The following is a 25965-nucleotide window of genomic DNA, read 5'->3' as shown; positions in this document are numbered from 1 at the left end:
CGTGTCGGGGGTGTGCTGGGTCCCCCATCTAGCTGTGCATGAGCTGCCTCTGCTCCTCTGAGAGGGCATGAAGGCAGCATCCTGGATAGTCCTGCTGGGGGAGCAATGATGATCAAGGGGAGGGTCTGGTGCCCAGCAGGCCACCCCAGCAGCAGCGGGCTGATGGGGGGACACACAGGCTCCACTGGGTCTCAGAGCCCAGGGCTTGGGGTGGCAGTGGCAGGTGTACACTCAGGTCAAACTTGATCCTGACCCCGGGACCTGACTATCCCCCCACCTTGGGGCTTGACCCACCATGCCCCACCCCCCACCCCCACCCCCACCCCGGCACCTGGTCCACCACACCCCCTGACCTGGCCCACGCCACTGGCCCCCCCAGAACTGGCCTGTGTTTCTCACCCCTGAATGAAGCAGCCCCATCCCTGGCCCTGTTGGGCTGTGTGTTTGGGGGGTGCACTTGGGCTCCAGCTGGGGGCAGTTAGTGAGGTGGGGCCGGAGTCACAGAGGCCAGGAGGGGGGTTAGTGGCCTAGCATTCAGTGATGGCGCGAGGGGGGGGGTGCTGTGGCCAGGCAAGGAAGGCCACCTCCCCAGAGTCTCCAGAAATCAGCCTGGTAAGGCACACGCTTAACTGCCTGAGGCTGAGCCACCCAGGGGCCCCTCCCCCTTTCTTCCTCACGCATGCGCCTCGTTCCCCAGTGCCGTGCACCTGTGAAGTCTGCACCTGCCCCAGTCTTTCTGCCTGACTTAGGCGCTGCGGCTCTTAGTGTCTAGGCGCTTGCCTCCTCTTCTCAGGTCATGGGTTTATTTATTCTCTTTCTTTATTATTTATTTAAGTAATCTCTATGCCCAACACGGGGCTCAGACTCGGGATCCCAAAATCAAGAGTCCCATGTTCTTCTGACTGAGCCAGCCAGACACCCCTTCTCTTTCTCTCTCTCTTTCTTCCTTTCTTGAAATTTTTTTCAAAGATTTTATTTATTCTTGAGACACACAGAGGCAGAGACACAGGCAGAGGGAGAAGCAGGCTCCCTGCAGGGAGCCTGACGTGGGCTTCGATCCCAGGACCCCGGGATCACACCCTGAGCCGAGGGCAGACCTCAGCCCCTGAGCCTCCCTGGGGGCCCCGACTCTGCCCTCTTTAAACAGTAATTCCCCTTTCCACCTGCAGCCCCCGGTAGCTTCCATTATGCTTCCTGCCTGTGGGTTTCCCTAACCTGGACACTGCATGGATATGAATACGTACACAAGCTGGGTGGGGAGACAGAGGAGAGAGACACGCAGACTCCCCACTCAGGGCAGGGCCCGACGTGGGGCTTGATCCCATGACCCACGGATCATGACCTGAGCCCAAATCAGGTGTTAGATGTTGAAGAGACCAAGTCACCCGGTGTCACTGGACGTGGAAAACATGGAAAATGCATCCTCCCACGTCTGGCTGCTTCTGCTGAGCATCATGTTCCCGAGGCTCGCCCACGTCGTGGCCTGTAGCCCCATTCCCTTCATGCCTGACTCCCATTCTGTGGCACGGACACACCCCATTTTTTTGTTGGTCTAGTCCTCTGTCAGCAGGCCCTTGAGTTGTGTCCACTGTTTGGCTCCTGCGGCTAATGTGCTGTGGGGAGCACAAGGATCTGCTCGAGGTCCCATTTTTTTTTAAGATTTTATTTATTTATTCATGAGAGACACACACAGAGAGAGGCAGAGACACAGGCAGAGGGAGAAGCAGGCTCCATGCAGGGAGCCCGATGTGGGACTCGATCCCGGGACTCCAGGATCACGCCTCAAGTCAAAAGGCAGACGCTCAACTGCTGAGCCACCCAGGGATCCCCTTGAGGTCCATTTTTAAATCTTATGGGTGTATCTTAAGTTGCTGGGTCACGTAGTAAAACTGTGTTTAAGTTTTTCAGGAGCTGCCAGGCTGGTTTCCACAGTGGCTGCTCCATTGAATGTTCTCACCGGCGATGCACAGGTAACCATTTCTCCATATCCTTGTCAACAGTGGTTATGCTGTTTATTTTTTTTTTTTTCAAGAGAGAGAGGAGAGAGGGAGGAGGAGGAAGAGGAAAAATGACTAAGTTGCATAGTCAGGTGTATGTTTAAATTCTTAAGAAAATGCCAAACAAGAGTGACCGTATTAACAGGTACCAGTGATGTACGAGAGTTCCAGTTGTCTCTGCCAACACTTGACGTTGTCAGTCCCTTTGTTTTATCTTTCTTTAAAATCTTAAAGGAATTACTTATGGTTTGTTAAATAAATAATTAAATTATTATTTATAATAAAACATATAAAATAAATAATTAAGTTTTTAAAGAATTACTTATTTTTTATTTCAGAGCGAAAGAGAGCATGAGCAGGGGGAGGGGCAGGCTCTGAGCTGAGCAGGGAGCCCAATGTGGGGCTCAATCCCAGGACCCTGGGATCACGCCCTGAGCCAAAGGCAGATGCTTAACTGACAGAGCCACTTGGGGGGGCTCCACAATATAGTGAGTCAGCAATTCTATCCATCACTCTGAGCTCATTACAAGTGCACTCCTTAATCCCCATCACCTACCTAACCCTTCCTCCCACCCTCCTCCCCGCTGGTGACCATCTGCTTCTGCTCAAGAGTCTGTTTCTTGGCTTGTCTCTCTTTTTTCCCTTTGTTCATTTGCTTTGTTTCTTAAATTCTGCGTAGGAGTGAAGTCATATAGTATTTGTCTTTCTCTGACTTATTTCACTTGACATTATACTCTCTAGCTCCACCCGTTTGTAGCAAACAGCAAGATCTCATTCTTTTTTTTTTTTTTTTTTTTTTTTTAGGATTTATTTATTGATGATAGAGAGAGAGAGGCAGAGACACAGGAGGAGGGAGAAGCAGGCTCCATGCCAGGAGCCCGACAAGGGACTCGATCCTGGGACTCCAGGATCGCGTCCTGGGCCAAAGGCGGGCACTAAACTGCTGAGCCACCCAGGGATCCCCTGATCTCATTCTTTATTATGGCTCAGTAATATTCCCTTGTATATGGACATAGCCCACCTGTTCCTTACCCATTCATCTGCTGATGGACACTTGGGCTGCTTCTCTAGTTTCACTATTGTAAATAATGCTGCAGTAAACATCGGGGTGCATGTATCCCTTTGAATTAGTGTTCTTGTATTCTTTGGGTGAATACTCAGCAGTGCAATTTGCTGAATCATAAGGCAGTTATTTTTTTTAACTTTTTGAGGAGCCTCCATACTGTCCCCCAGAGTGGCCGCACCAGTTTGCATCCCCACCAACAGTGCACGAGGGTTCCTTTTCCTCCTCCTCCTCGTCAAACCTGTTGTTTCTTGTATTGTTGATTTTAGCCGTTCTGACAGGTGTGAGGTGATATCTCATTGTAGTTTTGATTTGTATTTCCCTGATGATGAGGGATGATGAGCATCTTTTCTGGTGTCTGTTAGCCATTTGTATGTCTTTGGAATATTGTCTGTTGGAGTCTCCATCCCACTTTTTATTTAAACATTTTTTAAAATGGAAATTAGTTTGCTGTTTTGTTTTTTCAAGATTTGTTATTTATTTGACACACACACACAGAGAAAATACAAGCAGAGGGGAGCATAAGGAAAAGGAGAGGGAGAAGCTGGCTCCCCCCTGAGCAGAAATCCCGACATGGGGTTTGATAGTTTGATACCAGGACCCCAGGATCATGACCTGGGCTGAAGGCAGGTGCTTAACCAACTGAGCCGCCTAGGTGCCGCCTGCCTACTTTTTAATTGGATTATTCATTTTGGGGGTACTGAGTTTGGTAAGTTATTTATCTATTTTGGATAGTAACCCTTTATCAAATATGTAATTTGCGAATATCTTCTCTCATCCCCATGGGCTGTATTTTAGTTTTGTTGATTGTTTCCTTCACTGTGCAGAAGCTTTTTATTCTGATGTAGTCCCAATAGTTTAGTTTTGCTTTTGTTTTCTTTCCATTAGGAGACATATCTAGAAACATGCTGCTACAGCTGATGCCAGGTAAGTTGCTGCCTCTAGGATTTTTATGGTTTCAGGTCTCACATTTAGGTCTTTCATCCACTTTGAGTTTATTTTTGCATATGGTGTAAGAAAGTGCTCCAGTTTCATTCTTCTGCATGTGGCTGCCCAGTTTTCCCGACACCATTGGCGGGAGAGCACGTCCTCTTCCCATTGCATATTCTTGCCTTGGGCCTATGTCTTAAACCCAGCTTTCCTGAGCTGTACTGCCCACAGCACACAGCGTACCTGTCTGAGGCGTACGGTTCCGTATCTGCTGGTATACTCACTGTGAAGCTCCTCCTATCACCTTGATGCTCACACACCCAATTGCTCTAGGATTTTACTTTTCCTTCAGACTTGATGTCTCCTAATGATTTCAACCCAAACATTACAAGGGAGAGAAGCACTTATATTTAAGACCTATAAGGTGTCACCATCATTTCAGCAACAATTGTTACGTGACCTGCAAGTGACGTGATTTATACCCTCCTGTGCTGTCAGAGCCGAAGCAAGACGTGGGCTCCCCGTGCACATCTGCAACGGGTGTATGCTTTGAGCTCAGACCACAGCTCCTCAATGCACTCACAAAAGAAATTTCCATACCTCAGAATCCATTGAACTATGAAGTTGAGGAGCTCCCACCTGACTCTCAATTGGAAGTAATGAATCCTGTTATTTTTTTTAAAGATTTTATTTATTTATTCATGAGAGACATACACACACACAGAGAGAGAGAGAGAGAGAGAGGCAGAGACACAGGCAGAGGGAAAAGCAGGCTCCATGCAGGGAGCCTGACGTGGGCTTCGATCCTGGGTATCGAGTATCATACCCTGAGCTGCAGGCGGCACTAAACGGCTGCATCACCCGGGCTGCCCATGAATCTTGTTATTAAGCCCATCCTGTGGACTTTAAAATTCCAGAATGTGTGCTTTTCATTTCTAAAACTTCTAATTTGGTCATGTATTTCCTACATCTCCATTCATGAGAGCCTACTTTCCATTACCCAGTTGAGTACAGCTATACTCATCATTTTAAAACCCTTGTCTGGGGGGGATCCCTGGGTGGCTCAGTGGTTTAGCGCCTGCCTTCAGCCCAGGGCATGATCCTGGGGACCCGGGATTGAGTCCCGCGTCATGCTCCCTGCATGGAGCCTGCTTCTCCCTCTGCCTGTATCTCTCTCTCTCTCTCTCTCTGTCTCTCTCTCTCTCTCTCTCTGTGTCTCTCATGAATAAATCTTAAAAAAAAAACCCTTGTGGAGCACCAGGTAGCTTCAGTCGGTGGTGGTAGGCTGTTGTGACTCTTGATCTTGGGTTGTGAGTTCAAGGCCCACACTGGGTGTGGACAGTACTTAAAATCTTAGGAAAAAACCTTGTCTGATAATTCTAATAACTGACTCATCTTGACATTGGCTTCAGGGGATTCTTCTCCTGTGAGGTTGGGTCACCATTTCCTGGCTCTCTCTCTGACAAGTAGTTTGGATTTTTTTCTTAAGTGAAGTATAGATGACACCATCTTGGATTTTATCGTGAACGCATGACCATCAGGTTGTAGGGACTCTACATTCTGTTATATTCCTATGAAGACTGTGAGTGCTTTCATTTTGGTGCCAGTGAACCTGGTCAGGCTGGAGCTGGGGCCCTGCAAAGCCTGAGGTGGGCAGACGCCAGTCTCAGCCCATACTTCCTCTTCAGCCGAGCTGTTTCCAGGATGCCCCACACATGCACGATTCAGGAGTCTGAAGAGCCTTGGGTAGAGTTTAGACAGAATTTGCGGTCCCCTCCTCTGGTCTCTCCCTTCCAGAATTGTCTATTCATTCTCTGGTGTCTGCTTATCCTGGGCTCCTTCGTCCTTCAGCCAGAGAGGAGCTGGGATCTCTGCTGGAGCCTCAGCACACGCACCGCCGCAGCCTCGCCAGCCTCGTGTCTTCAGGGGAAAGCTGCACCACACACACAGGGAAATCTCCCTGCTGCCCTCCTCCCTGAGGGTCAATTCCCCATGAAAATCTGCCCATTTTCGTTCGTTCTTCAGAACCTGCAGGGGATTTTTTCATTTTGTTTTGGTTGCTATCTGTAGGTTGGCTTTTCTTTTCTTTTCTTTTCTTTTCTTTTCTTTCTCTTCTTTTCTTTTTTTTAAAGCACTTACTCCTCTACTGACTTCTGGAAGTTGATTTCTTGTACTGGGGAGCCTTGCTGAATTGTTTTATTTTTTAAATATTATTTATTTGTTTGACAGAGAGAGAGAGAGAGCACAAGTAGAGGGATCAGCAGAGGGAGAGGGAGAAGCAGACGCCCTGCGGAACAGGGAGCCCGACGTGAGGCTCAATCCTAGGACCTCAGGATCATGACCTGAGCCAAAGGTAGGTGCTTAACCGATTGAGCCCCCGGGGGTCTCCTGAGTTCTGTTTTAATCGGCATTGGGTTTGGCTGCATATACTGGAAAGCCCAGCTCGTAGAAGAGGATTGGACACAGGCAGCCGTGTACCCACAAATCAGCAAATGGGCCTTGGCAGGGATGTGACGACAACACAGACTCTCCACAGGGAATTCGGGTTCACGAAATTATTGGAGGGGCTGGTTGGTGGGAACGCGGGGGCCACCGGGGATGCTGGCTTCTGGCTGGACCATGAGTGCTGCGGGCCGAGGCCGGTGTTGGTGTGCGGGCGCTGGTAGCCGGCCAGGCCAGAGGCGCGCGTCGTCTGACCTCCGGGCCCCTGGCCACAGCCCAGGCAGAGTGGCCTCCGCCTCCTGTCAGTGGCCGGCCAGGTCCCCGCGGGCCCCACATCGGCAGGCAGTGCCCGAGCTCGCGGAGCTGGCTCTCGCCTGCATTTGCCTCCTGCCAAGCGCGGGCTTGCGGCAAACCCTGCCCTGGGCTGCGAGGCTGGGACCGCGGTGCCCTGAGCCTGGCCCACGCTCCAGGAGCCCCGGCTGAGCGCCCCCCGCCCGCTGACCCCTGACCCCAGGCTGCTGGGCGGCCTGCAGAGAGAGTGCCCCGCCTCGCTGGGACACTTCACCCCACTCTGCGGGACTGGCTGCGCCCCCCACCGAGCCATGGCCTGGGAAACGGGGAGGGAGACCCTGTGGAGCCAGGCCCCAGCTCGGATGCACCTGCTCCTGTGCCCCGGGGAAGGCCAGGCTGCAGCAGCCCTCCGCCAGGGCCCTCCTCCTGGTGGCTCCGAGCACAGCCGCCGCCCGCACATTCTTGCAGCCTGCCGAGGCCCGTATGTGTCCCTTGGCCCACCTGAGGGCTGCTGGCCTCGGGGCCACCTCCCCACTAAGCTGAGGAAACCAAGCACATGGGCTCAGGTTTGGTGGATCAACAGGCACCAGGCCAGGGCCACCAGGGGAGATTCCCAGGCATCTCCTGGGACCCAGTCCAGTGTCCAGGTCACAAGGGACTGACCACGGTCTCCTCTGCATGGGGTTTTTTTTTTTAAGAATTTTATTTGTTGGGATCCCTGGGTGGCGCAGCGGTTTGGCACCTGCCTTTGGCCCAGGGCACGATCCTGGAGACCCGGGGTCGAATCCCACGTCAGGCTCGCTGCATGGAGCCTGCTTCTCCCTCTGCCTGTGTCTCTGCCTCTCTCTCTCTCTCTCTCTGGGTGACTTAAATAAATAAATAAATAAATAAATAAATAAATAAATAAAGAATTTTGTTTATTCATGAGAGACACAGAGAGAGAGAGGCAGAGACACAGGCAGAGGGAGAAGCAGACTCCATGCAGGGAGCCCGATGCGGGACTTGATCGCGGTCTCCAGGATCACACCCTGGGTTGAAGGCAGCGCCAAACTGCTGAGCCACCTGGGTTGCCACCTCTGCGTGGGTTGGGGACAAGGGCCCGGCTGGAGTCTGCATCACCTGTGTGGGCATGCCTGGGGGGGTGAGGGTGGGGTCACGTCCATCTTCACTCCTAGCACTCCTAGCCAGGGTCTCAGTGGGAGCAGGGATTAGCCAAGGCTGGTAGTGGGAGCCACCTGGGAGGGACCCTGGCCACCCCAGAAACCCCCACCCCTACCCCCTGAGATTCCCCCTACCCAGGTCCTCACTGCACCTGGGGAGTGTGGAGACAGCCCCGCACTGTCACCCCGGCTCTGCTCAGACAGCAGTGCACTCGAGGTCAGCTCTGGGCCGGCTGCAGAGCACGTCTGTGCTTGAGGCTAAGTGACCGTGTAGCCAAGACCCCAAGCCTGGAATCGGCTCCCCTGCCCACTCTCTCGGAGAGGCCTGAGCTTGTGAATGTGGTCTGACTTCATTTTCCATCACTTGAGGACCAGACCTTGGGAGGTTGGGCTGGGGTGGGAGAATTGCAGGGGGGAGGGACGGATGGGGCAGCACGTGGTCACCGCTGGCCAGATGTGATGAGCTCAGGACCCTCAGGCTGTGGAAAGGACCTGCCATTGCTTTGTTGTAGACGCAGCCACCTCTGCCTCCTACTGCATGCCGAGACCCCAGGTGGTAGCAGGACAGGGACCGAAGGGCAGGGCAAGGCCGGCGTCTCTGTGGCCAGGCCGCACCCCCAGGGCCCTGGACAGGGCCTGAATCTTCCCTGCCCAGCGTGTGCCGGTATCTGAGCAGTGACCAGCACGCAGCAGGAGCTCAGCCCGTGTGCAGGCGGTCCCTGAATAGCAGGTGACCAGGAGGATGCCGGTCGGTCGTGGACGACTTGGGGAGCGGGTGGGGTCCCGGACACCGCCCCTACTCTGCCCCTGCTGGGACCCACTAAACCGGCACTTAAGAAACGAAGCCGAAAAGGAAGTATGACCGCAGCTTGACCCAGGAGACAGCGCGGGTTTGGACTGTTTGCATTTCCTTTTTTTTTTTTTTTTTTTTTTTTGACTGTTTGCATTTCATACGCAAACATGCGCGCTCCAGGCTGGCAGGAACGGGCTTGAAAGTGCAGGGCAAGTGCAGGTCACTGTGGGGGCTGTGCCCTGATGGCTGACCTGCCTCTGTGGCCCCAACCCGGCCTTCCTGGGGGGTGGGGGTGCGAAGGGTGCAGATCCCGGGGCCGTGGTGGCCTGCAGAGGCTCCCAGGACGCCCCCACCTGAGGTGAACGGTGGTGGGGGCACCACCCTCATCCATCCAAGGGCTGGGGGCCTTGCTCCGCTGCCCATTTCCTGATCTGGGGGTCGGGTTTTCTCCCACCTGTTCTGGAGCCTGCAGGGGGAGGGCCGCTCCCTGGGCACTCCCTGGGGCTAGGCTCTTGGCCAGGCTGAAAAGGGCTGTTGAAGCATGAACGCGCCCCCCCTCCATTTCTGAGCCTGGGTGAGGCTGACGCAGCCTTGGGCGGAGGCTTAGGGGGTGCGTGGGCTCTGCCCAGCCCAGGGCAGCCTCCCTTTTTGGGCCTCCCTGGGAGGGGTGAGTGGAGAGGTGGCTTGGTCTCCCGCAGGCCCCGATCAGTGTTCCCCGCGAGCGGCTCCCCACCCACTTCTTCACCCGACAGGGGCCGCAAGGCCTCCCCAGCTCCACTCCAGAAAGGCACGGTGGGAGGGTCTTCCCGGAACCCTGCCCACCCGCTGCCGCACTCAAGGGCCTGGCAGGTAGGAAAGGGTGTTGCACCTGCTGAGGCCTCTGTTCCGGGAGGCCGGGAGCCAGGTGGGTCCCGCCGGCCTAGTCCACCTGGGCCATGGGTGGGGCAGGACGGGAAGGAGAGATCGGCCACACCCTAGGCAGTGGAGCAGGCGGGTCACCCGGCCCTGTCCCCAGCCCTGGTGTAAATGGGGGAACTGAGGTCAGCGTGAGCCAGAGGTGGCCCTGCCTTCTCGGCCTAAATTCTCTCACCTCACCCTGCCCTGCCCTGCCCTGCGGCCAGAGGGGAGGGATACGAGCCACCAGTTGGCCTCTCACAGCTGGGGGCCCGGCTGACTCAGACCTGGAGGGGGAAGGCCGGCCAGGCAGACTTGTTGGCCCTGGCCCTGGGAGCAGGGCTGGAGGCCGCACAGACGCCACCCGCAGGGGCCTGAGGAGGTTTGATCTGGGGCTCTGACACCCCTCCAGACCCATAAGGCCCTGCACTGGCCCAGGGCAAGGGGGGTGGGGGGCCAGGGTGGGGGTCCTGCCCCAGTGGTGGCAGTATCAGAGTGGCTCTTTCCCGCAGACAATGGCCCTGCAGACTGCTCAGCCTCCCCTGGGGTCCCGTTGGACCTCCACACGTGGCAGCCTCCTGCTCCTGCTCCTCAGCCTTGGTGAGTGACGGGGTGGGCTGTCGCAAAGTGCTGGGGTTCAGAGAGCATCAGAGGGCAGCTGAGGTTCTTCAGAAAGACTGCCTGCCTCATACCCCCGCCCCTGGCAGGTGCCCTGAGTCCCGGTAGGCTGTCAGCCGTGTCTCTGCCCCCAGAGCTGCCTGTGTCCTGTGCCCCTGCTGGGCCGCCATACCCTGTGGTACTGGAAGCTGAGCCAGGGCAGTGACGGGGGCTCAGGCCCAAGGGACAGTGTCCATGGAATGAGCTTCCATTGCCCTGAGCAGCGAGGTCTTAGGAGGCGGCTTGGGCTCCCTGGGGTAGGTTGTAAGGTGTTGAGGTGGGGTGGGGGGGCAGCTTTGCCTCCTTCCTACCCAGAGTGGAGGCCTGTGGCAGGTACACCCAGGAGTCCTTGGCCATCCCCTCAAGCCTGTGCACCTTCCCCTGCAGGGTGGGTGTTACCTTCCAGGGCCCAGGCTGCAGACTCAAGACTGGTAAGGTCCCTCTGGGGACAGAGGAAGGTGTCTGACCCTGGGTGAGGGGTCATGCATGCATGGCTCATGCATGCATGGCTCAGCCACAGCGCCACTCTGCCCTCAGGGTGTCATGACCCCATGGCTGCAAGGCACCTCCCGGGACCTGACCTGGCAGTGGCCTGAGCTCACTGTCATCCTCTCGAGGGACCGGCGGGACACACAGAGTAAGCAGGACACCCTGCCCCCTGGGCTGTCAGGACACCTGGGCGTGGGGATTGTGGCATGGGGTCCCACCTGCTCGTACATCTCTGGCCCTTCCTGGCTGCATGACAACCTCGGAGAGTACACAGAATCACCCCGTTTTGCTGATGTGTGAACTGAGGGCTGGAGGGAGTCATGCATTATCCAGGGTCTCGGCAAGGTTTGGGAGGAGGAGACAAGAGAAGGCCAGTCCACAACCCCCCGCCTGCTCCTGCAGAGAAGGTCTGCCCCCCAGGGCAGAAGGCCCACGTGGTGGATGAAAACCTTGTCTTCTATGAGGAGTGGGAGCTGGAGGCTTGTGTGGACGGGGCCCTGCTGGAGGCTCAGATGGACCGGGTGAACATGGTGCCCTTCACCTACCAGCAGCTTGATGTTTTTAAGCGAAAACTGGACCAGGTAGTTGGTGATGGGCTCATGTCTTCCCGCTGGGCCACAGTTTCGCCAGGTGCCCAAGGAGTGGCTGCGGCCCTCACAGTCACCTCCCGGGGCAGCTCTACCCACAGGGGTACCCTGAGTCCCTGATCCAGCACCTGGGGTACTTTTTCTTCGAGATCACCCCTGAGGACATCCACAAGTGGAACGTGACATCCCTGGAAACAGTGAAATCTCTTCTTAAAGTCAGCAAAGGGCACAAAGTGGATGCTCAGGTGACAACCTACCTGGAGGGAGCAGGTGGTGTGGGGTTGTACAGACCCCAGGGGATGCATTTCTCCCTGACCCAGGACGCCTCCGTGGCCTCCTTCCACAGGTGGCTGCCCTGATTGCCTGCTACGTGGCAGGAGGGGGCCAACTGGACAAGGCCACCCTGGACGTACTGGCCACCTTCAGTCCCACGTACCTGTGTGTCCTCAGTCCTGAGCAGCTGGGCTCTGTGCAGCACAGTGTTATTTGGTGAGTCCCAGGGGCCTGCCGGGCATGGTGGGTGTGCTGTGGCCCACCCAAGCTCACTGCCCGGCCCCATGCTGGCCCTCCAGGGTGGCCAGGGCCCAGGACCTGGATGCATGCCGCCCACCACAGATGGATGTCCTCTACCCCAAGGCCCGCACTGCCTTCCAGAACCTGAGCGGGTCTGAATACTTTGAGAGGATCAAGCCCTACCTGGGTGAGCCAGGGAGAACACCTGGGGGCAGGATGGCCGGGCCTGGCTCTTACCCCACCCGGCAGCTGCTGTCGCCATGACAGGGGCTCCACACGGCCTCTGCCCTTACAAGTGTGTGTAGGTTGACACCCGATGAGTTCTGAGTCCCACTCAGGTGCTTCCTCGGCCACCCACACCTCTCCACCCACCCAGAGGGTCAGGCGGTCACCCGGGTTCCCGGGCCCAGGAATTCCGAAGAAGTGGGCTTCTTGCAGCAGCCTGTGCTCAGAGGGTTAGACTGGGGCCTGTTGTGAGGTGTCACGCTTGGTGCCCCTCTCCCCGCGGGCAGGTGGGGCCCGCACCGAGGACCTGCGGGCTCTCAGTCAGCAGAACGTAAGCATGGACACAGCCACGTTCAAGACCCTGCAGAGGGAGGCGGTGCTGGTACGGCTGCGGGGCGGGGCCACACGGAGAGGGGCGGGGCCACAGAGAACAGGACGGGACCACACCGAGAGGGGCGGGGCCACACAGAGGGGGGCGGGGCCAGAGGCGGGGGCCGCAGGACAGCCCAACCGTAAGGGGCGGGGCCGCAAGACAGTGCGGCCGTAAGGGGCGGGGCCACATGTAATGGGGCGGGGCCATAGGGGTGGGGCCACGCAGAGGGGCGGGGCCGCAGGACGGTGGGGTCGTAAAGGGGCGGGGCCACACGGGGCTGCCCCGGCCAGGGTCTGCTACAAAGTCTGGGGGGCTCAGGCAGGGTGCTTGGGCCCGGGAAGCCCCGGGAGGTGTGGACACGGCAGACCTTCTGGGGGAGGATGGGCGGCCCTGACGGCCACGTGGGGACTCCGGCAGCCGCTGACTGTTGCCGAGGTGCAAAACCTTTTGGGTGCAAACCTGGCGGGCCTGAAGGCGGAGCAGGGGAACAGCCCCGTGCGGGACTGGATCTTACGGCAGCGGCAGGATGACCTGGACCGTCTGGGCCTGGGGCTCCGCGGTGGCATCCCCAACGGCTATCTGGTCATGGACCTCAGCTTCCGAGGTGGGCTGGGTGGCTGGCTGGGTGGAGCTGGGGCAGAGCCAGGCATGGCGCCTGAGTCACTGTCTCTGCACAGAGGCCCTCTCAGGGGGCGCCCGCCTCCTCCGACCGGGACCAGTGTTCACCGCCATCCTGGCTCTGCTCCTGGGTTTGATCCCGAAGTGAGCCCACTGCTCTGGACGCTGGACCTCTCCTGCTGCGAGGCTCCCTGGCCACCCCAAGGGGACTGGAGTTCAATAAAAGGCCACCATCCTTCCCCGCAGAGATGCCCTGTGGTGTTCTGAGGGCGGGTGGGAAGGCCCGACTGTGTCACCTGGTGGATGTGCTTCCTGAGCGGTGGCCCCTCCTATCCTCACGTGGAGATGAGGGTCCAGGGGCCTGACTCCGGGCAGGGGGGTGGCCCTCGGGGCCCTCTTACCACTGTTTCCATTCCCAGGGCCTTCCCTCCGAGGCCAAGCCAGCACTCAGGGTGGCTTCTGGTGACAGAGCCCAGGAGATGGCAGACAGAAGTCCTATTCCCCACTAAGAGGGTCTCTGCCCCTCCTTGGGCTCAGGGCAAAGGGACCCAGGCTGGAAGATCACCTCATCTTTTATTCAAATCAATCAGCAAGGCCCACTCCCCCCCCCCCCCATGCCAGTTCTTTATCCTGAGGGAGGCCAGGGGCTGGGCAGCATCGCTGTCAACTGTTCAGGGCTGGGGAGTGCATGGGCAGGTCCTCATTCCAACTCCGTGTCCTGGGAGCTGGGTGTGAGTAGGGACCAGCCCCACAAGTCCCTAGGATGTGGGCCGTGGCCAGGTCCTCTGGGCCCGGAGCCTGCAGCTCGGACTGGATGGGTGTCCAGCTCCACCCTCAGCCTCAGCCTCAGTTTCCCTGCATGCGGTGCTGGGGCAGTGCCATCTTCGGAGGCCTTGGCGCAGGAGCCCCACAAGGAATCCTGGCTGGGGCCTGGGGAGCCCAAGTGCAGCAGCCACAGGAGGCCCAAGGGCAGGGCCACGGCGAGTGGCAGGTACACCCGGTGGGCTGGTGGGCTGCCTGCAGGTGGAACACGGATGGAGTGCCGGTCAGTCCCAGCTGGCAGCCTCCGGGGCCTGCACAGCCCCTCACTCTGGGCTCCACGCCCTCGTCATCCCATGGGTGGGGAAGGCCAGTGGGGCCACCATGGAGGCTGCTCCTCTGGGCCCTGACACGGATCTCACAGCTCCCCGCCCTCCCTGGTGCTCAGCAGGTATTGGGGGAGGTGATTTTGTCCTTCAGTAACTCAACAACCAGGGAAGAGTGAGGCCAATGTCCCCCAGACGTCACCCAAGGAGGCAAAAGTATGAGGTTGTGACATGAGAAACCGGGGTCCTCCGTGGCCCTGGGCAGACGGGGCAGGCCCACCAGAGTGGAGGGAGGGGCGGGGGCGGGGCATACCGGAGGCAGGGGCGTCATTCCAGGGCTGGCCCGAGGTGGGGGCTGGGTAGGGCACCCCAGGTGTGGTGCTGGGGGTCCCGGTGGTGGGGCGGGCGGGGCCGGGGGGGCTGGCGGGATCCGTGTCCAGGCCCAGCTCTCCTAGGGCCGACGTGTTCAAGCTGCGGAGCCAGGAGCTGATGGTCGGGTGGCTGCGCGCCTTCCGCAGGTCCCCCACGTTCTGGCCCAGCAGTGTTGTCACATTGCCCACACTCAGGTTCTGTGAGAGGAGGCAGGGGGCCATGGGGGCAGGTCCAGAGGGGCCTGCAGAGGCCAGCTCTGGGATCAAGGGCAGACCCCGCAGGGTGGTACTTAACTCAGGAATGGGCGCAGGGGCGAAGCCTGGCAGATGGGATCTGGGGTTCTTGCAGTCTGCACACCTCCGCCCTGGGGGTGCACGGGGCGGGCAGACTGTGCCAGAGGCCTCCCCTGCCCCATCCCCGACCGGGCAGCTGCGGGGCCCACCTGCAGCACTCGGGGGTTCAGCGTGGTGAAGGTGTCGATGTCCATGGAGACGTTCGCCTGGACCAGGTGCCGGAGCTCCTCCACAGGGGCGCCGCCTGGGGGCCAGCCGTGGTGAGCCGAGAGGGGCGGGGGCTCCTGGGGTCACAGCACCCTCACTCAGGGCCGGGGGCTCCCGGGGTCACAGCGCCCTCGCAGGAGCTGAGCCAGGGCTATTGGGGTCACAGTGCTCTCACTCGGGGCCGGGGGCTCCCGTGGTCATAGCGCCCTCACTCGGGGAGGGGCTCTCGGGGTCACAGCGCCCTTGCAGGAGCTGGGCCAGGGCTCCCGGGGTCACAGTGCCCTCACTCGGGGCTGGGGGGTCCCAGGGTCACAGCACTCTCACTTGGGTCCGGGGGCTCCCGGGGTCACAGCACCCTCACTCGGGGCCGGGGCTCTCGGGGTCATAGCGCCCTCACTCGGGGCTGGGGCTCTCAGGGTCACAGCGTCCTCGCAGGAGCTGGGCCAGGCCGGGGACTCACCCAGGTAGGGACGCATGAGGCGGTAGTAGGCCGCTGTGCTCCTGGCGCCGCCAAAGGCCTCGCGGGCCTTGGTGTAGAGCACGTCTTTGCGGCTCTGAGGGCAGGAGGAGATGTCCAAGGCCCCAGCCTGCCTGTGGGACAGAGAGGCTGCTGCTCGGGCTGGGACCCCGTGCCCCCCTTCCCCATCACAGCTTTCCTCTGGCTCCGTCTGCTGTGCTGAACAGTGTCCCCCAAGACCTCAGAACGTAACCTCGATGGAGAACAGAGCCACACTACTTGTGGACGGGATCTAACGGCCTCACGCTGAATTAGCCTCCCAGTCAAACCATCCCAGTCAAAGGCCATGTGACAAGGAAACCAGCACGCAGGCGCTGAGAGGCAGGCAGAGGCTGAGGGGATGCGCCCACCTGCCCAGGAAGGCCAAGGGGCTCAGCAGCGGCACGTGCAGGATGGACACCCCCTTCAGGCTCCAGGGGGAGTTGGCCCTAGGACCTCCAGATCACAAGGGAAGTTTCTCTCATTGTAAACCACCTGGTTGGTGGTCCTCGCTTGTGCAGCCACCGGAGGCTGAGTGCCCCCTCCCCGGTAGGCTCACCGGAACTCCGAGGGCCTGATGGCCTGGATCTGCCGGGGACTCATCCAGCAGAGGCGCCAGCCCCCGATGGCCACGAGCAGGGCGCCGGTGATGGTGCCGTTGTGGTCCAGGTACTTCTGTAGGACAGCCTGGAGGCAGGGCGCAGGTCGGCGGGGCTGGGGCAGCACCTCCCTTCCCCTCCCCCCCCACCCGCCCCGCGCGTGGCCCTCACCTCAGTCTGGTTCTCCAGGGCCACGTCCGAGGCCAGCAGGGCCACAACCGTGTCCCTGGATGTGATGTTCCACTGGCCAATCTCTGAGCGGGAGTAGAGGTAGACCAGCGAGGTGATGAGTCGCAGCTGCTCCTCGGGGACACCGTGTGGGTAGACCTGGGGGGTGTGAGGGTCAGGCCATGCTGCCCATGCCCCCCACCTCCTCCCGTAGCTGGTCAGCAGCGCACCCGAGCCAGCTTGGCCTTGACGACGCGCTGGCACTCGGCTGGCAGGGGGTGCTGCAGCAGGGGATCCAGGTTGGCTGTGAGCACGCGGCTGCCCAGGCAGGAATCCAGCTGCAAGCAGTCATAGCGCACTAGAAACAGGTTGTCATGCAGCGTGGCTGCCGTGATGTCTCCACGGAGGCAGGGTCTCCCTGTGGTGGGGGGGGTTGGGGGTTTGAGCTGACCTTTGCTGAGTTTGTCCCCCCCAACCTTAACCTACCTTTGACTCTCTCTGAACTTGACCTCTAGCCAAGAACTTGGCCTAGACCATATAGAGTCAAACCTGACCTTGACCTGTGGTTCAGCTCGGTGGCCTCCAACCACGCCCCCAACCCCAGGCTGGATGCGAAGCCCTGGGCTATACCCAGGAGGTCCAGCAGCAGTGGGACTGTGTGTTGGGTTGGGAGCCCAGATCAAGGGGAGGGACAGCATCCCCAGGCCACAGTGGCCACACTCACCTGTGCCCCTCTTGGGCCGAGAGGACACCGACTCGGCCTTGGCCTCGAGGAAGCCAGTGACGAAGCGCCTGGCATCGCGCTGGCTGAGCTGCCCAGCTCGGTACGTGGCCACCATGCCCCTGAAGAAGTCCAGGCCCACAGCCTGGCGAGGCAGGCATGGAGACTCCATACCCTGGGGAGGGGCTGCCAGGGACCACCTGGTTCCTCCTCCTGTCCCACAGACAGAAACCCAGGGACGCTGGTACGTCCTACCCCCAGGCCTGGACAGGCTGGTGGAGGGTCGGTGGATGCCCCTGCCCTTGTCCACAGCCAGCTCGACCATCCCCCACGGGAGACTGTCCTACCTCCTGCACCTGCATCCACAGGCTGGGGCTGATGTAGGTGGCCAGGGGTCCCAGAGCCTGCAGCCCCTCTAGGTCCCAGGAACCAGGAGGCCTGGTGTGTGGTAAGGGAGCACCGTGACGGGGTCAGGAGCAGAGCCCAGCCTCTGGAGGCTGCCCGCCCCTCCCTGAGCACCCAGTTTCCAGTGCCTGCCCTGCGGGGGACACCTCCTGCTCAGCCGAGGCCCTCCCACCCCAGGTGTCTGGGCGGAGGGTACTGGGCCTGGCCTACCCAAGCACGGTCGTGCCACTGGCTAGCAGCGTGTTGAGGGCGGCTTGCTGGGTGGTAGTGAGCCCGCGGCAGCGCTGCAAGTTCTCCAGCACACGGGGGTCTGCAGCCTCGATGCTGGACGCGTCCATGTCACACACCAGGACCCCGAGGAGCAGCAGGTCAGAGGCGCTGAGCCGCAGCCGGGGCCCCCCCTGCCAGACAGCGGGTCAGCACCGGCCTGGCCCCACCACCTGTCCGCCTGTCCTGTCCCGGTGTGCCCACAGTGCCTACCAGGCAGGCCAAGGCCATGTGTCGCAGGGCGGCCCTCTGGTCTGGCAGGTTGGCTAGCAGCTCCGTGTCCCCCTGGACGGCGCGGTGGATGAAGGCCCGGCACCTGGCTTCCCTCACCTGAGTCAGGCTGCAGGCAGGTTGGTGGGTGGGAGGGTGGAGGCCACCCGAGGGTCCTCTGGGATGGCCCACGTGTCCCTGGGGAGCTCAGCCTCTGCTGCCTGAATTCGAGGTGGGGTGGGGGGCAGGCACTCACTCATAGAAGAGCAGCAGGTCCGGGGGGTGGAGCTCAAAGTCGTCCTGGAGGCCGCGCAGAGTGACCAGGTTGGCCAGGCAGCTGAGCTGGGCAGGGCAGAGGCGTGTCGCTCGCTTGCCCACCTGGGGCTTCCGGGCCCTCCTTTCTGCCCCGTTCCCCTTGCACCCCGTGTGGGGCCCTTCCTGCCGCCTGGGCTCTGTCACCCGCCCGACGTGTCCTCTCCCTGTCAACTTCCGCATCAGAACTAGTCTCAGGGAGCGTCAAGGGCAGCCTGACACCCCCCGCTAGGTCTCCAGGCCTTCTGCCCCCACCCCGGCCCCCACTGCACTACAGCGGCTAAGAGTCCTTTATCCTTTTTTTTTTTTTCAGAGTCCTTTATCCTGATGCCACCTCCCGCCTGGACTTCTTGTCTCACTTGATTGACTTTGGGGTCGTTCCAGATTTATTACTAATTTCATACTAACTTTATAATGAGACAAAATAGTAGCTTTTTTGTTTTTGCAGCTTTAAGCTCAGGGGCAGGCAGTGCTTGGGTCTGCTGAGGGTCGAGTGGGCTCAGGTGGCAAGGGAGAGGCCAGTGGGCTGGAAGATCCACACACAGCCCAGAGGGCCCGCCCCAGGGAGGCAGGAAGTGCCCAGCGCAGGCCTGGTGGACAAGCCCTCACTAGAACCAGACAGAAGGTGGGTAATTGGCTGAGAGGTCCTGGAAACGGCCCCATGTAGGCAGCACCAGAGAGTCACCCGTGGGAAGGAAAACTCAATGTAAGATGGCTAGACCTCCTGGCACGTCGGGGTTCCCCGAAGAGACGCATCTCAGGTGCTTGCGAGGTTGCCAGGGTCTCGGGCATGGCCCCGGCACTCCGGTGGGCTCGCTCCCCATCCTGGCCCCGTGGGCCCCCGGCTGACCCTCTGCCCGTAGCTGGGGACGCCCTTCCTTCCGACCTGTCTCTTCCCCTGCCTGTCTGCCCCTGCCCTCAGCACCCCCTGCCCCCACCAGCCACAGCCACAGCCACACACCTGCCAGGCTCTGAGAAGTGCCTGCTGTGTTGCCATCCCCCTGATGAGATCGGAAAGCTGGTCCCGGGGCAGCTGGCTGGCCGGCTGGCACCAGAAGTTGTGCAAGAGGGAGGAGGTGTTGGCGCTAGCAGGAAGGAGGCAGGTGGTGAGGGGCGGCAGAGTGAGGCATGCAGTAGGGACGTCAGCACCCCCAGCGCAGAGGGAGCGAGACCCAGGAAGCCTGGCCAGCGGCGCCTCGGCCCACGGCAGCCTGGGCCCTCATGCGGCAGGTGCAGCCCCAAGCTGCGGGCACGCTTCACCATGGCCCTGGCCTAGTCCTGGCGGGCTCTGAGCTCGGGCAGGCTCCACTGTCCCAGCGACGGCCGAGGGCTTGTAGGCGACATGGCCTGGGCACCTGCTGGGCCACCACAGCCGCACTGGCTTCCAGCCGGGGGCTCCTCACAGTGTGCACGGGGAGGGCATCCTGTGTGCGCCGGCCTGGGCCCCTGCTATCCCCAGCCCACACCCATCGCCCACAGATTGACGGCTCGGCAGATCTCTCTAACCCCGGGAAGGGAAGGGGGGCTGAGCCCACATTCAGGACCTGAACGGTGCTTGGAGATGCCTGAGTGTCGGGGCCGGGAGAACAGCCAAGCCCCGGGCAGAGGAAGGAGGCCCAGAGGACCCAGGACGCCGAGTAATTGCCCGCCAGGCCAGGAGCAGTGCACGTGGTGAGGGGCTGCGATGGCCTGGGGGACCCGCTCCTGGCCCCCTGGCTGTGACTCTGATGCAGGACACTGGTTGCCCTGGGCCATCTCGGGCATGCAGCCCCGCCTCCACTATGCCCGGGCCGTGGAGTGCAGAACCTGGAGATGTACCCCCTACCCCTGCCTGCCAGAGGATCAGCTGCGGAAACGTGACCTGGTTGTTGGAGTGGCAGGACGGGCTGGCACTCACATGGCCCAGGGGTTGGCCCTGCTGGCATCCAGCCCTCCCTCGGAGAGGCCCTGGGCCTGGGGACAACAGCAATGCGCGGTGAGCCACACGAGGACGGCGAGGCCTGGGCTCACCTGGGCACCTGCAACGGAACAGGCCGTGAGCAGCTGCCGGCCCCCCAGGCCCATCCCTCAAGATCTGCCCGGGGTCCCCTGTGTCCTAGGGTAGGCCTACCACCACAGATGGTCCTGCCACCCTAGGGGAGTCTAGCCGTGGGAACCATGCCCCGGAGCGTCCGAGGTACCCCCTTGTGAGGGCCGTCTCACCTGCTCTGGGGCCCATGGCTGTGCGGTGAGCACTGCTTGTCCTGGCACGAAGGTGTGGGGTCACGGGCCGTGGGTCTAGGACAAGCTGGAGAAGAGAAGGTGATGAGACCCACCCCCTCACCTTCCCCTGCCCTCTTTGGCATGGGGCGCAGACAGGGAGGTGCAGTCCAGGGTCGTATAGGATGGGTGCCCTACCACCGCGTGTCTGTGTCTTTGGGGAGGGGTGCAAACCCCACAAAGAGTGCGTCTCTGGAACTGGAGGGAGTGGCACGAGGAGGGGCCTATCTTATCACAGGCCGGGCTCCTGGGACCTGCAGGCTTAGGTGTCTCCAATAAACAGATCTGTTGACAGCTACAGGGGAGGGCGGGGGTCTCAGTAAGTCTCTGCAGGTGGGTACGAGTAGAGGCTTGGGGGCTCTCAAACCTGTCCCCAAAGCTCTCTTTCCCTCCTGGGGCCTCGGACACCCATCCAGACAGTGCCCTCAGCCACAAGCTGCACCACAGCCCCTCCCCTGTAGCAAGCAGCCCTGCCCGTCTCCAGATGGCGGCCTTAACTGTGACCTGAAGGGTGTCCTGTGGGGTCCTGGGGTCTCTAGATGCTGCCTGGCCCCGGGCAGTTACCATCAGTCCTATGCGGGGGACGAAGCGGAAGCTTGGAGAAGCTCAGTTACCCACCCAGGGCCATCGGGAGACCGCCACAGAGCCGAGGCCCTGCCCCAGCCGTCGCTTCTCACCTGAGTGTGGAGACCATCTGCTGTAGGAGGGCTGCCCCTGTGCCCCTGTGCCCCGAGGTGGCTGTCGAATGCAGGGGGTGTAGGCCAGGTGCCAGGTGCTTCAGACATCAGTGACCCCAGTCTGACTGTCAGCCCCTACAGCTGAGCACTGGGGCACAGTGGTGGTGCCGGGGGGTGCCACCTAGGTTCCTGCTCACCTCCATGCCTCACCCAACACCCAGACTGCCCGGGCACCCGATCCCGCAGTGATGCCTGCCAGGCAGATGTGTAGGGGAGGGCCCAGGGCTGCGTCAGGTGAGGCTGCCATGTGCACCCCTGGGGGCCCCAAGCACAGCAGAGAGCACACCTGCTCTCCGGCCCTGGGGGAGCGGGAGGCTGAGCTCACGGTTGGCAGCTGCCCAGCGCACACCCCTTCCCACCGGGGAGCGAGTCTGCGCCCCGAGGACTGTATGTGCCTTTGCATGCGTGCTGGTGTTCTTGTGCACACGTGTGTGTCCAGGAGCACCCACGGCTATGTGCACGTCTGGTGCATGCGTTCCCTGCAGCAGGGACGTTCAGCGCACGGGGATCCAGTGTGGGACCTGGGACCTGGGTGCAGTGACACGTGTGGCGTTTTTTGCCCTGTGAGCACGTGTGTCTGTACACGTGTGTACCGTGTGGGGGGACACGCTGGCCCCAAGCAAGTGACCTCAGTGACAAAGAGCCCTGCCACACATGCCCTGGGGCCCAGGGCGGGGCAGCTCCACCAGGTGGGGCCTCTGAGGCCTGGTGGGAGGTGCCCCAGCTGGGGTAGGCGGGGCAGGGTGCCGAGGGGGACCCGGGACTCATCCCCTCCTGGAGGGGATGCAACTCCCGCTCCGCAGGGCTGGGGGGGCCTGGGCTGTGGAACCCCATGATACTGGCTTAGCTACCGGACAACCGCCACCAGCACCGCCAGGAGGTCTGCACGTGACCCAAAGAGCCCGCCTCAGGGCCAAGCAGACGCGCTGAGCCGGAGGGACCAGCTGGGGACTGGACAGCCCCACGGAAGTTTGGCTGCACTGTGTGGGGCTCCACGTGCTCCTGGCCTTCCAGCAGCACACGGGCCCCAGGAACTTGCCTGTCGCGGGGCTGCCCCACACTTTCCCCTGCCCACAGCACCTGTCTGGCCACCCTCACCTGAGGAAACTCTCCTTGCTGTCCCTGTCCAGGAGGCCCTGATTCCCACTCCAAACCTGGCCCTCCCACAGCTGGGGGGGGGACGACAGACAGTCTGTATATATAGCTGTGTCCTGGCTCTGCAGCCTCAGCCTGGGGGCCCCCACGTGGGAAATAGCCAACCCGTAGGAGCAAGGCCTGGATCTGGCCTGTGGGTGACTCTCTGGGTCCTGGGTGCCTCAAGGGGCCAAGGATACCTAAGAGGTAGCAGCAGGGCTGGGGGAGGGGCAACACACATTCCCCAGGGGGTACCCGTCCTTGTGCACCTCCCCATCCTGTCTCCCTGCCTTGAGAGCTACCAGTGTGTCTGTCCAGCCCTCCAGCTCCTACGTTGCGTGCTCTACTGGCCCAGCCCATGGGCCCCACCGGGCCAAAGGGTCCAGACCAGTGTTCTACGGCTGGCCACACCTGCCCTCTGCTCTCCCCCAGTGCCCACCCGAGCCAGGAGGGCCCACTCTGCAGGGCAGCCGGTGTTCTCATGCTGGAGAGCCCTAAGGAGAATATGGTGTCAGCTCCCCTAGGGAAGGGCCCTGCTGAGAGCAGATGGGTGTTGCAAGGCTCTGGCTAGGAGAACTAGGGATCTAGGAAGGGGCTGATCCAGTGCCAGTCCTTCACCCAGAGCCCCACATCCACATAGGGCCGCAGGGTGCTCGCTGCGTGGCAGGGCAAGGACAGGTCAGCAGCCAGGACCACAGAGTCCATCCTGGGTCCTGCTGGGGGACCTAGGGTGGAGATCTGCCCGGTGCAGGGAAAAGGCAGGGTTCTGGGGCCCCCCAAAGCTTCGTATCAGACGGATTCATAGTCACTCAAAATGTCAGTCGCTGAGTATTTATTCGGGGTCCTCAGAGCTCAGCTACACCTAGGCTGATGTGGGTGTGGTTTGGGGATGGAAGAAATGGGGGCTGGCCAGCCTAGCTCCCAAGCTGAAGTCTGAGGCCGTGGCTGCCCAGGCACCGTGAGAAGACCAAGGGGTGTGGCTCAGACCCGCCCCCCCCAGTTGTGTGTGGATGGAGAGGAAGCCCACAGTGGAGCCGGGTAAAGCAAAGGCACGAGGCAGTACCGGCTGGGCAGGATCAGTCAGGGTCCGCAGGTGGAGACGACCCAGCCAGGGCAGGCTGACCAACACAGAAGGTCCAAGAAGAGCAATGAGGAGCAGGGTGCTCTGAGGCCCAGCCAGGAGCCAAGAGGACCCCAACCTGATGCTGGCCCAAGTGTCGGCTCTGTCTGTTACAGGGTGACCCTGGGCAAATCTACAAAACAAGCCCCTAGGGATGAAGCTTTGGAGTCAGGAAGGCAGGTCTCAGTTTCCCCCAGAGGGGGAAGCAGGTGTGCTTAGAGAGAGGTCCCATCCTCTACAATCATGGTGGCCTGGCTCCCCCTGCTGGCCTCGTCCGCCTCTCTCCAGGCCTGGTTGCCGTAGCTGGGTCCTCAGGCCCCATCCACCAGGAGGTCACATACGCAGGGACACCCCCGCCTCAGGATGGGCCTAGGGCTCTCCCCTGCAGCCCCCATCCCCATAGGGGTCCCAGTCTGCCACTCCCACTCAGCCTGCTGCCCTCAGTGGTCAGGCTCCAGTGTCCACTCTGACAGCCACTGCAGGCAGGAGGCCTGTTGCGCCTCTGTCTCAGGGGGCTTGCTGGGGGGTGTGGGAGTGCTGCAAGGCACAGGGCACCCTTCTGTGGGATCAGGATCAGGAGCAGCCCTCAGGACCTGGACGAGCTGGTCCAGTGACTGCACCAGGGTGTGGGGGCTCCAGCAGGCATCGAGTGCCGGCACGAAGGGATCTGGTGTGCAGGCTTCCACACACTCGCTGTGGGTGGGGATACGCAGATAAAAGGCGTGCAACATCATGCGGAAGGGCTGGTCTTCTTGGTCCGACGCCTGCCCATAGGTCAGGTCCCCCACGACAGGATGGCTGAGGGCACTGCAATGCACACGCAGCTGGTGCGTCCGGCCTGTGGGGGAGACGGGACCAGTAGGGTGGGAGTGCCATCCCATGCCCACCCTCACCCGCTCACATCACCCCATAACCCTACTCCCTGTTGCCCTCTCAAAGCCCCACAAAACCCTTAGAAAGAGCAGATCTCCTGTTCCCTGTTACAAACAAGAACGCCAGAGATGCAAAGAGGAGTCAACTCCAAGGTCACTGCCAGGAGAGGCAGAGCCGGGAATGCTGCAGAAGCCTTGCGAGCTGTCCCGCTACCCTCACATCAAAGATAGCAAGGCCGTGTGTGGGGCAAGAGGCTGTAGGACGTGGGGTGCAAACAGCGGAGTGGCCCCAAGCAGGCTGCTGTGCCCCTGTGCCACCACTTCCTCTCGTGTGTGACAAAGATGCCACTGTACCCGGAGTGAAAAGATGCCGGCGCAAGGTGTTCACCATGTGGGGGGGCACCATTAGCAGACGGCAGGGGGCCTGGAAAGCTTCCCGCCCTGTCCCTGGCTCACCTGTGAGTGGCTGCAGCAGCACTTTGGAGACGGGATCGCCTGCATACAGCCCGTGTTCCAGGACTACCAGCTCTGTCAGGCTCGGTTTGGGGTTCTCACAGCCTGCGAGCAGAAGACAAAGCGTGAGCGCGGCTGGACCAGCGCCAGGCCCAATCCTCCCCAGCCCAGCTCACTCAGGGTCCTCTCTGGGTGCCGTGTGCCCGGCGATCCCACCTTTCTGCCCTCCGTACCCTCTGTGCCCTCAATGCACATGGTGTGAGCCCGACCCTCTGTGCTGTTCCTGCCGATGGCATAGTTGATGGTCATCCGGCTCTCCTGCACGTGTCCCCGCACCTGCTGGGCAGAGTCACAGGCTGCTCTCAGGGCCACCCACCACGACCGGGGTGGGGACATTCGGCCTGCCGTGGTGGCTGAGAGTCGGAATCCCCCGCCTCGGGGCCTGGTCAGGCCTTACCAGAGCCAGATAGGCCTTGGTGACACGCCGCTCCTTGAAGCACTTGTACGCGCTGCCCGCTGCCGCCTTGTTCAAGGCCACACAGAGCGCCCCGCTGGTGGAGAAGTCCAGCTGGTGGCAGAACCTGGCACGGGGCGGGCGATCAGGGCTGGAGCGCCTGGGGGTGTCCACTGCCCCCCACGTAAGCTCCCAGTACCTGAAGCCGTAGTAGGTGTCAGGATCCGCTAACTCCGGGAAGTGGTGGCGCAGCTGCTTCTGGAGGGTGGGAGTCTCGCGCCACATCCTGCTGTCGATGCGCAGGTCCCAGTGCTTGTTCACCACCAGGAAGTCCCGGCTCTGGTACACCACGGACAGGTTCTCTACCCGGCCCGGCTCCATGGCGGGGGCCTGCAACGCGGAGCGCGTGTGTGCACGGGGGTCCCCGGGGCGCTGGTGGGAAGCCAGCCAGGCGCACGGCCCGCGCCCCGCTGCACCCCCATCCCGAGCGGCCGTCCCACCCACGCCCCGGATCCGGGACACGCGGCCCCGCGCCCGGCCCACGCCGGGACCGACCTGCAGCTGGGCAGTGCCGCCCGGGCCCCTCCAGGCAGCCCCCGGCCCTGGCTCCAGCACCCGCCCCCGCGCCCCCGCGCCCCCCGCGACCCCGGAGCCGCGCCTCGCTGGGCCAGGCCAGAGCGCGCAGCCCCGCCCACGCCACGCCCCCCGCCGCGGACGGACGGCCGAGCGGGCCAATGGCGAGCGTCCGCGGCGCCCGGCCCGGGCCCGC

At 61.1% G+C, this 25965-nt stretch overlaps 3 protein-coding genes and 1 long non-coding RNA gene across 13 annotated transcripts; 2 read left to right on the top strand and 2 right to left on the bottom strand.

Moving 5' to 3' along the window:
* Positions 1 to 984: 984 nt before the first annotated feature.
* On the top strand, positions 985 to 6278 carry LOC111096335. The gene is made up of 3 exons (XR_005360993.1): positions 985 to 1970; positions 3949 to 3987; positions 6220 to 6278. It is a non-coding gene; the product is annotated as an uncharacterized LOC111096335 (long non-coding RNA).
* Positions 6279 to 9310: 3032 nt separating this feature from the next.
* LOC611363 (mesothelin) lies at positions 9311 to 13277 on the top strand. Of its 9 annotated transcripts, none has more exons than XM_038540885.1 (11): positions 9311 to 9580; positions 10083 to 10170; positions 10615 to 10658; positions 10765 to 10864; positions 11050 to 11300; positions 11393 to 11548; positions 11650 to 11792; positions 11876 to 12003; positions 12329 to 12423; positions 12832 to 13018; positions 13092 to 13277. In XM_038540885.1, exons 2-11 carry the CDS (start codon positions 10086 to 10088, stop codon positions 13178 to 13180), a joined length of 1278 nt encoding a protein of 425 aa, XP_038396813.1. In that variant the 5' UTR covers positions 9311 to 9580; positions 10083 to 10085; the 3' UTR covers positions 13181 to 13277. The 9 variants fall into 9 exon arrangements, with proteins under 9 accessions (XP_038396813.1, XP_038396811.1, XP_038396810.1 ...); XM_038540883.1 differs by lacking the exon at positions 9311 to 9580 and adding an exon at positions 9585 to 9716 and having other exon boundaries at positions 11137 to 11300; XM_038540882.1 differs by lacking the exon at positions 9311 to 9580 and adding an exon at positions 9585 to 9716 and having other exon boundaries at positions 11119 to 11297.
* A 455-nt stretch (positions 13278 to 13732) lies between these two features.
* MSLNL (mesothelin-like) lies at positions 13733 to 21336 on the bottom strand. The gene is made up of 16 exons (XM_038538941.1): positions 21104 to 21336; positions 20370 to 20454; positions 20065 to 20185; positions 19129 to 19252; positions 18112 to 18197; positions 17859 to 17985; positions 17589 to 17779; positions 17321 to 17411; positions 16977 to 17118; positions 16483 to 16670; positions 16256 to 16411; positions 16045 to 16172; positions 15450 to 15580; positions 14932 to 15026; positions 14431 to 14686; positions 13733 to 14049 (listed from the first exon to the last, which is right to left on the bottom strand). The coding sequence occupies exons 1-16, from the start codon at positions 21209 to 21211 to the stop codon at positions 13733 to 13735; spliced, it is 2346 nt and encodes a 781-aa protein (XP_038394869.1). The 5' UTR covers positions 21212 to 21336.
* A 1776-nt stretch (positions 21337 to 23112) lies between these two features.
* RPUSD1 (RNA pseudouridine synthase domain containing 1) lies at positions 23113 to 25838 on the bottom strand. Of its 2 annotated transcripts, none has more exons than XM_038540874.1 (6): positions 25752 to 25838; positions 25396 to 25586; positions 25200 to 25323; positions 24976 to 25081; positions 24746 to 24847; positions 23113 to 24255 (listed from the first exon to the last, which is right to left on the bottom strand). In XM_038540874.1, the coding sequence occupies exons 2-6, from the start codon at positions 25575 to 25577 to the stop codon at positions 23858 to 23860; spliced, it is 912 nt and encodes a 303-aa protein (XP_038396802.1). In that variant the 5' UTR covers positions 25578 to 25586; positions 25752 to 25838; the 3' UTR covers positions 23113 to 23857. The 2 variants fall into 2 exon arrangements, with proteins under 2 accessions (XP_038396802.1, XP_038396803.1); XM_038540875.1 differs by having other exon boundaries at positions 24976 to 25078.
* Positions 25839 to 25965: the final 127 nt, after the last annotated feature.

Source organism: Canis lupus, chromosome 6 (assembly GCF_011100685.1).
Source record: "Canis lupus familiaris isolate Mischka breed German Shepherd chromosome 6, alternate assembly UU_Cfam_GSD_1.0, whole genome shotgun sequence".
NCBI lineage: Eukaryota > Metazoa > Chordata > Mammalia > Carnivora > Canidae > Canis > Canis lupus.
Note: the sequence above shows the minus strand (reverse complement) of the source record. Positions and strands in the feature narration are given on the sequence as shown.

Bases quoted from the DNA above. Each gene is read 5' to 3' on its own strand.
- LOC611363 (XM_038540876.1), top strand. From the start codon at position 9,612: ATGGGTGGGGCAGGACGGGAAGGAGAGATCGGCCACACCCTAGGCAGT. The intron at 10,171-10,614 runs GTGAGTGACGGG...CTTCCCCTGCAG, and splicing joins GCTCCTGCTCCTCAGCCTTG to GGTGGGTGTTACCTTCCAGG. The intron at 10,865-11,049 runs GTAAGCAGGACA...TGCATTATCCAG, and splicing joins GGACCGGCGGGACACACAGA to GGTCTCGGCAAGGTTTGGGA.
- MSLNL (XM_038538941.1), bottom strand. From the start codon at position 21,211: ATGTCTGAAGCACCTGGCACCTGGCCTACACCCCCTGCATTCGACAGC. The intron at 15,581-16,044 runs GTGAGCCTACCG...TCTGTCCCACAG, and splicing joins ATCAGGCCCTCGGAGTTCCG to GCAGGCTGGGGCCTTGGACA. The intron at 14,050-14,430 runs GTATGCCCCGCC...TTCCACCTGCAG, and splicing joins GAATGACGCCCCTGCCTCCG to GCAGCCCACCAGCCCACCGG.
- RPUSD1 (XM_038540874.1), bottom strand. From the start codon at position 25,577: ATGGAGCCGGGCCGGGTAGAGAACCTGTCCGTGGTGTACCAGAGCCGG. The intron at 25,082-25,199 runs GTAAGGCCTGAC...GACTCTGCCCAG, and splicing joins CCAAGGCCTATCTGGCTCTG to CAGGTGCGGGGACACGTGCA. The intron at 24,848-24,975 runs GTACGGAGGGCA...TTCTGCTCGCAG, and splicing joins GTGCATTGAGGGCACAGAGG to GCTGTGAGAACCCCAAACCG.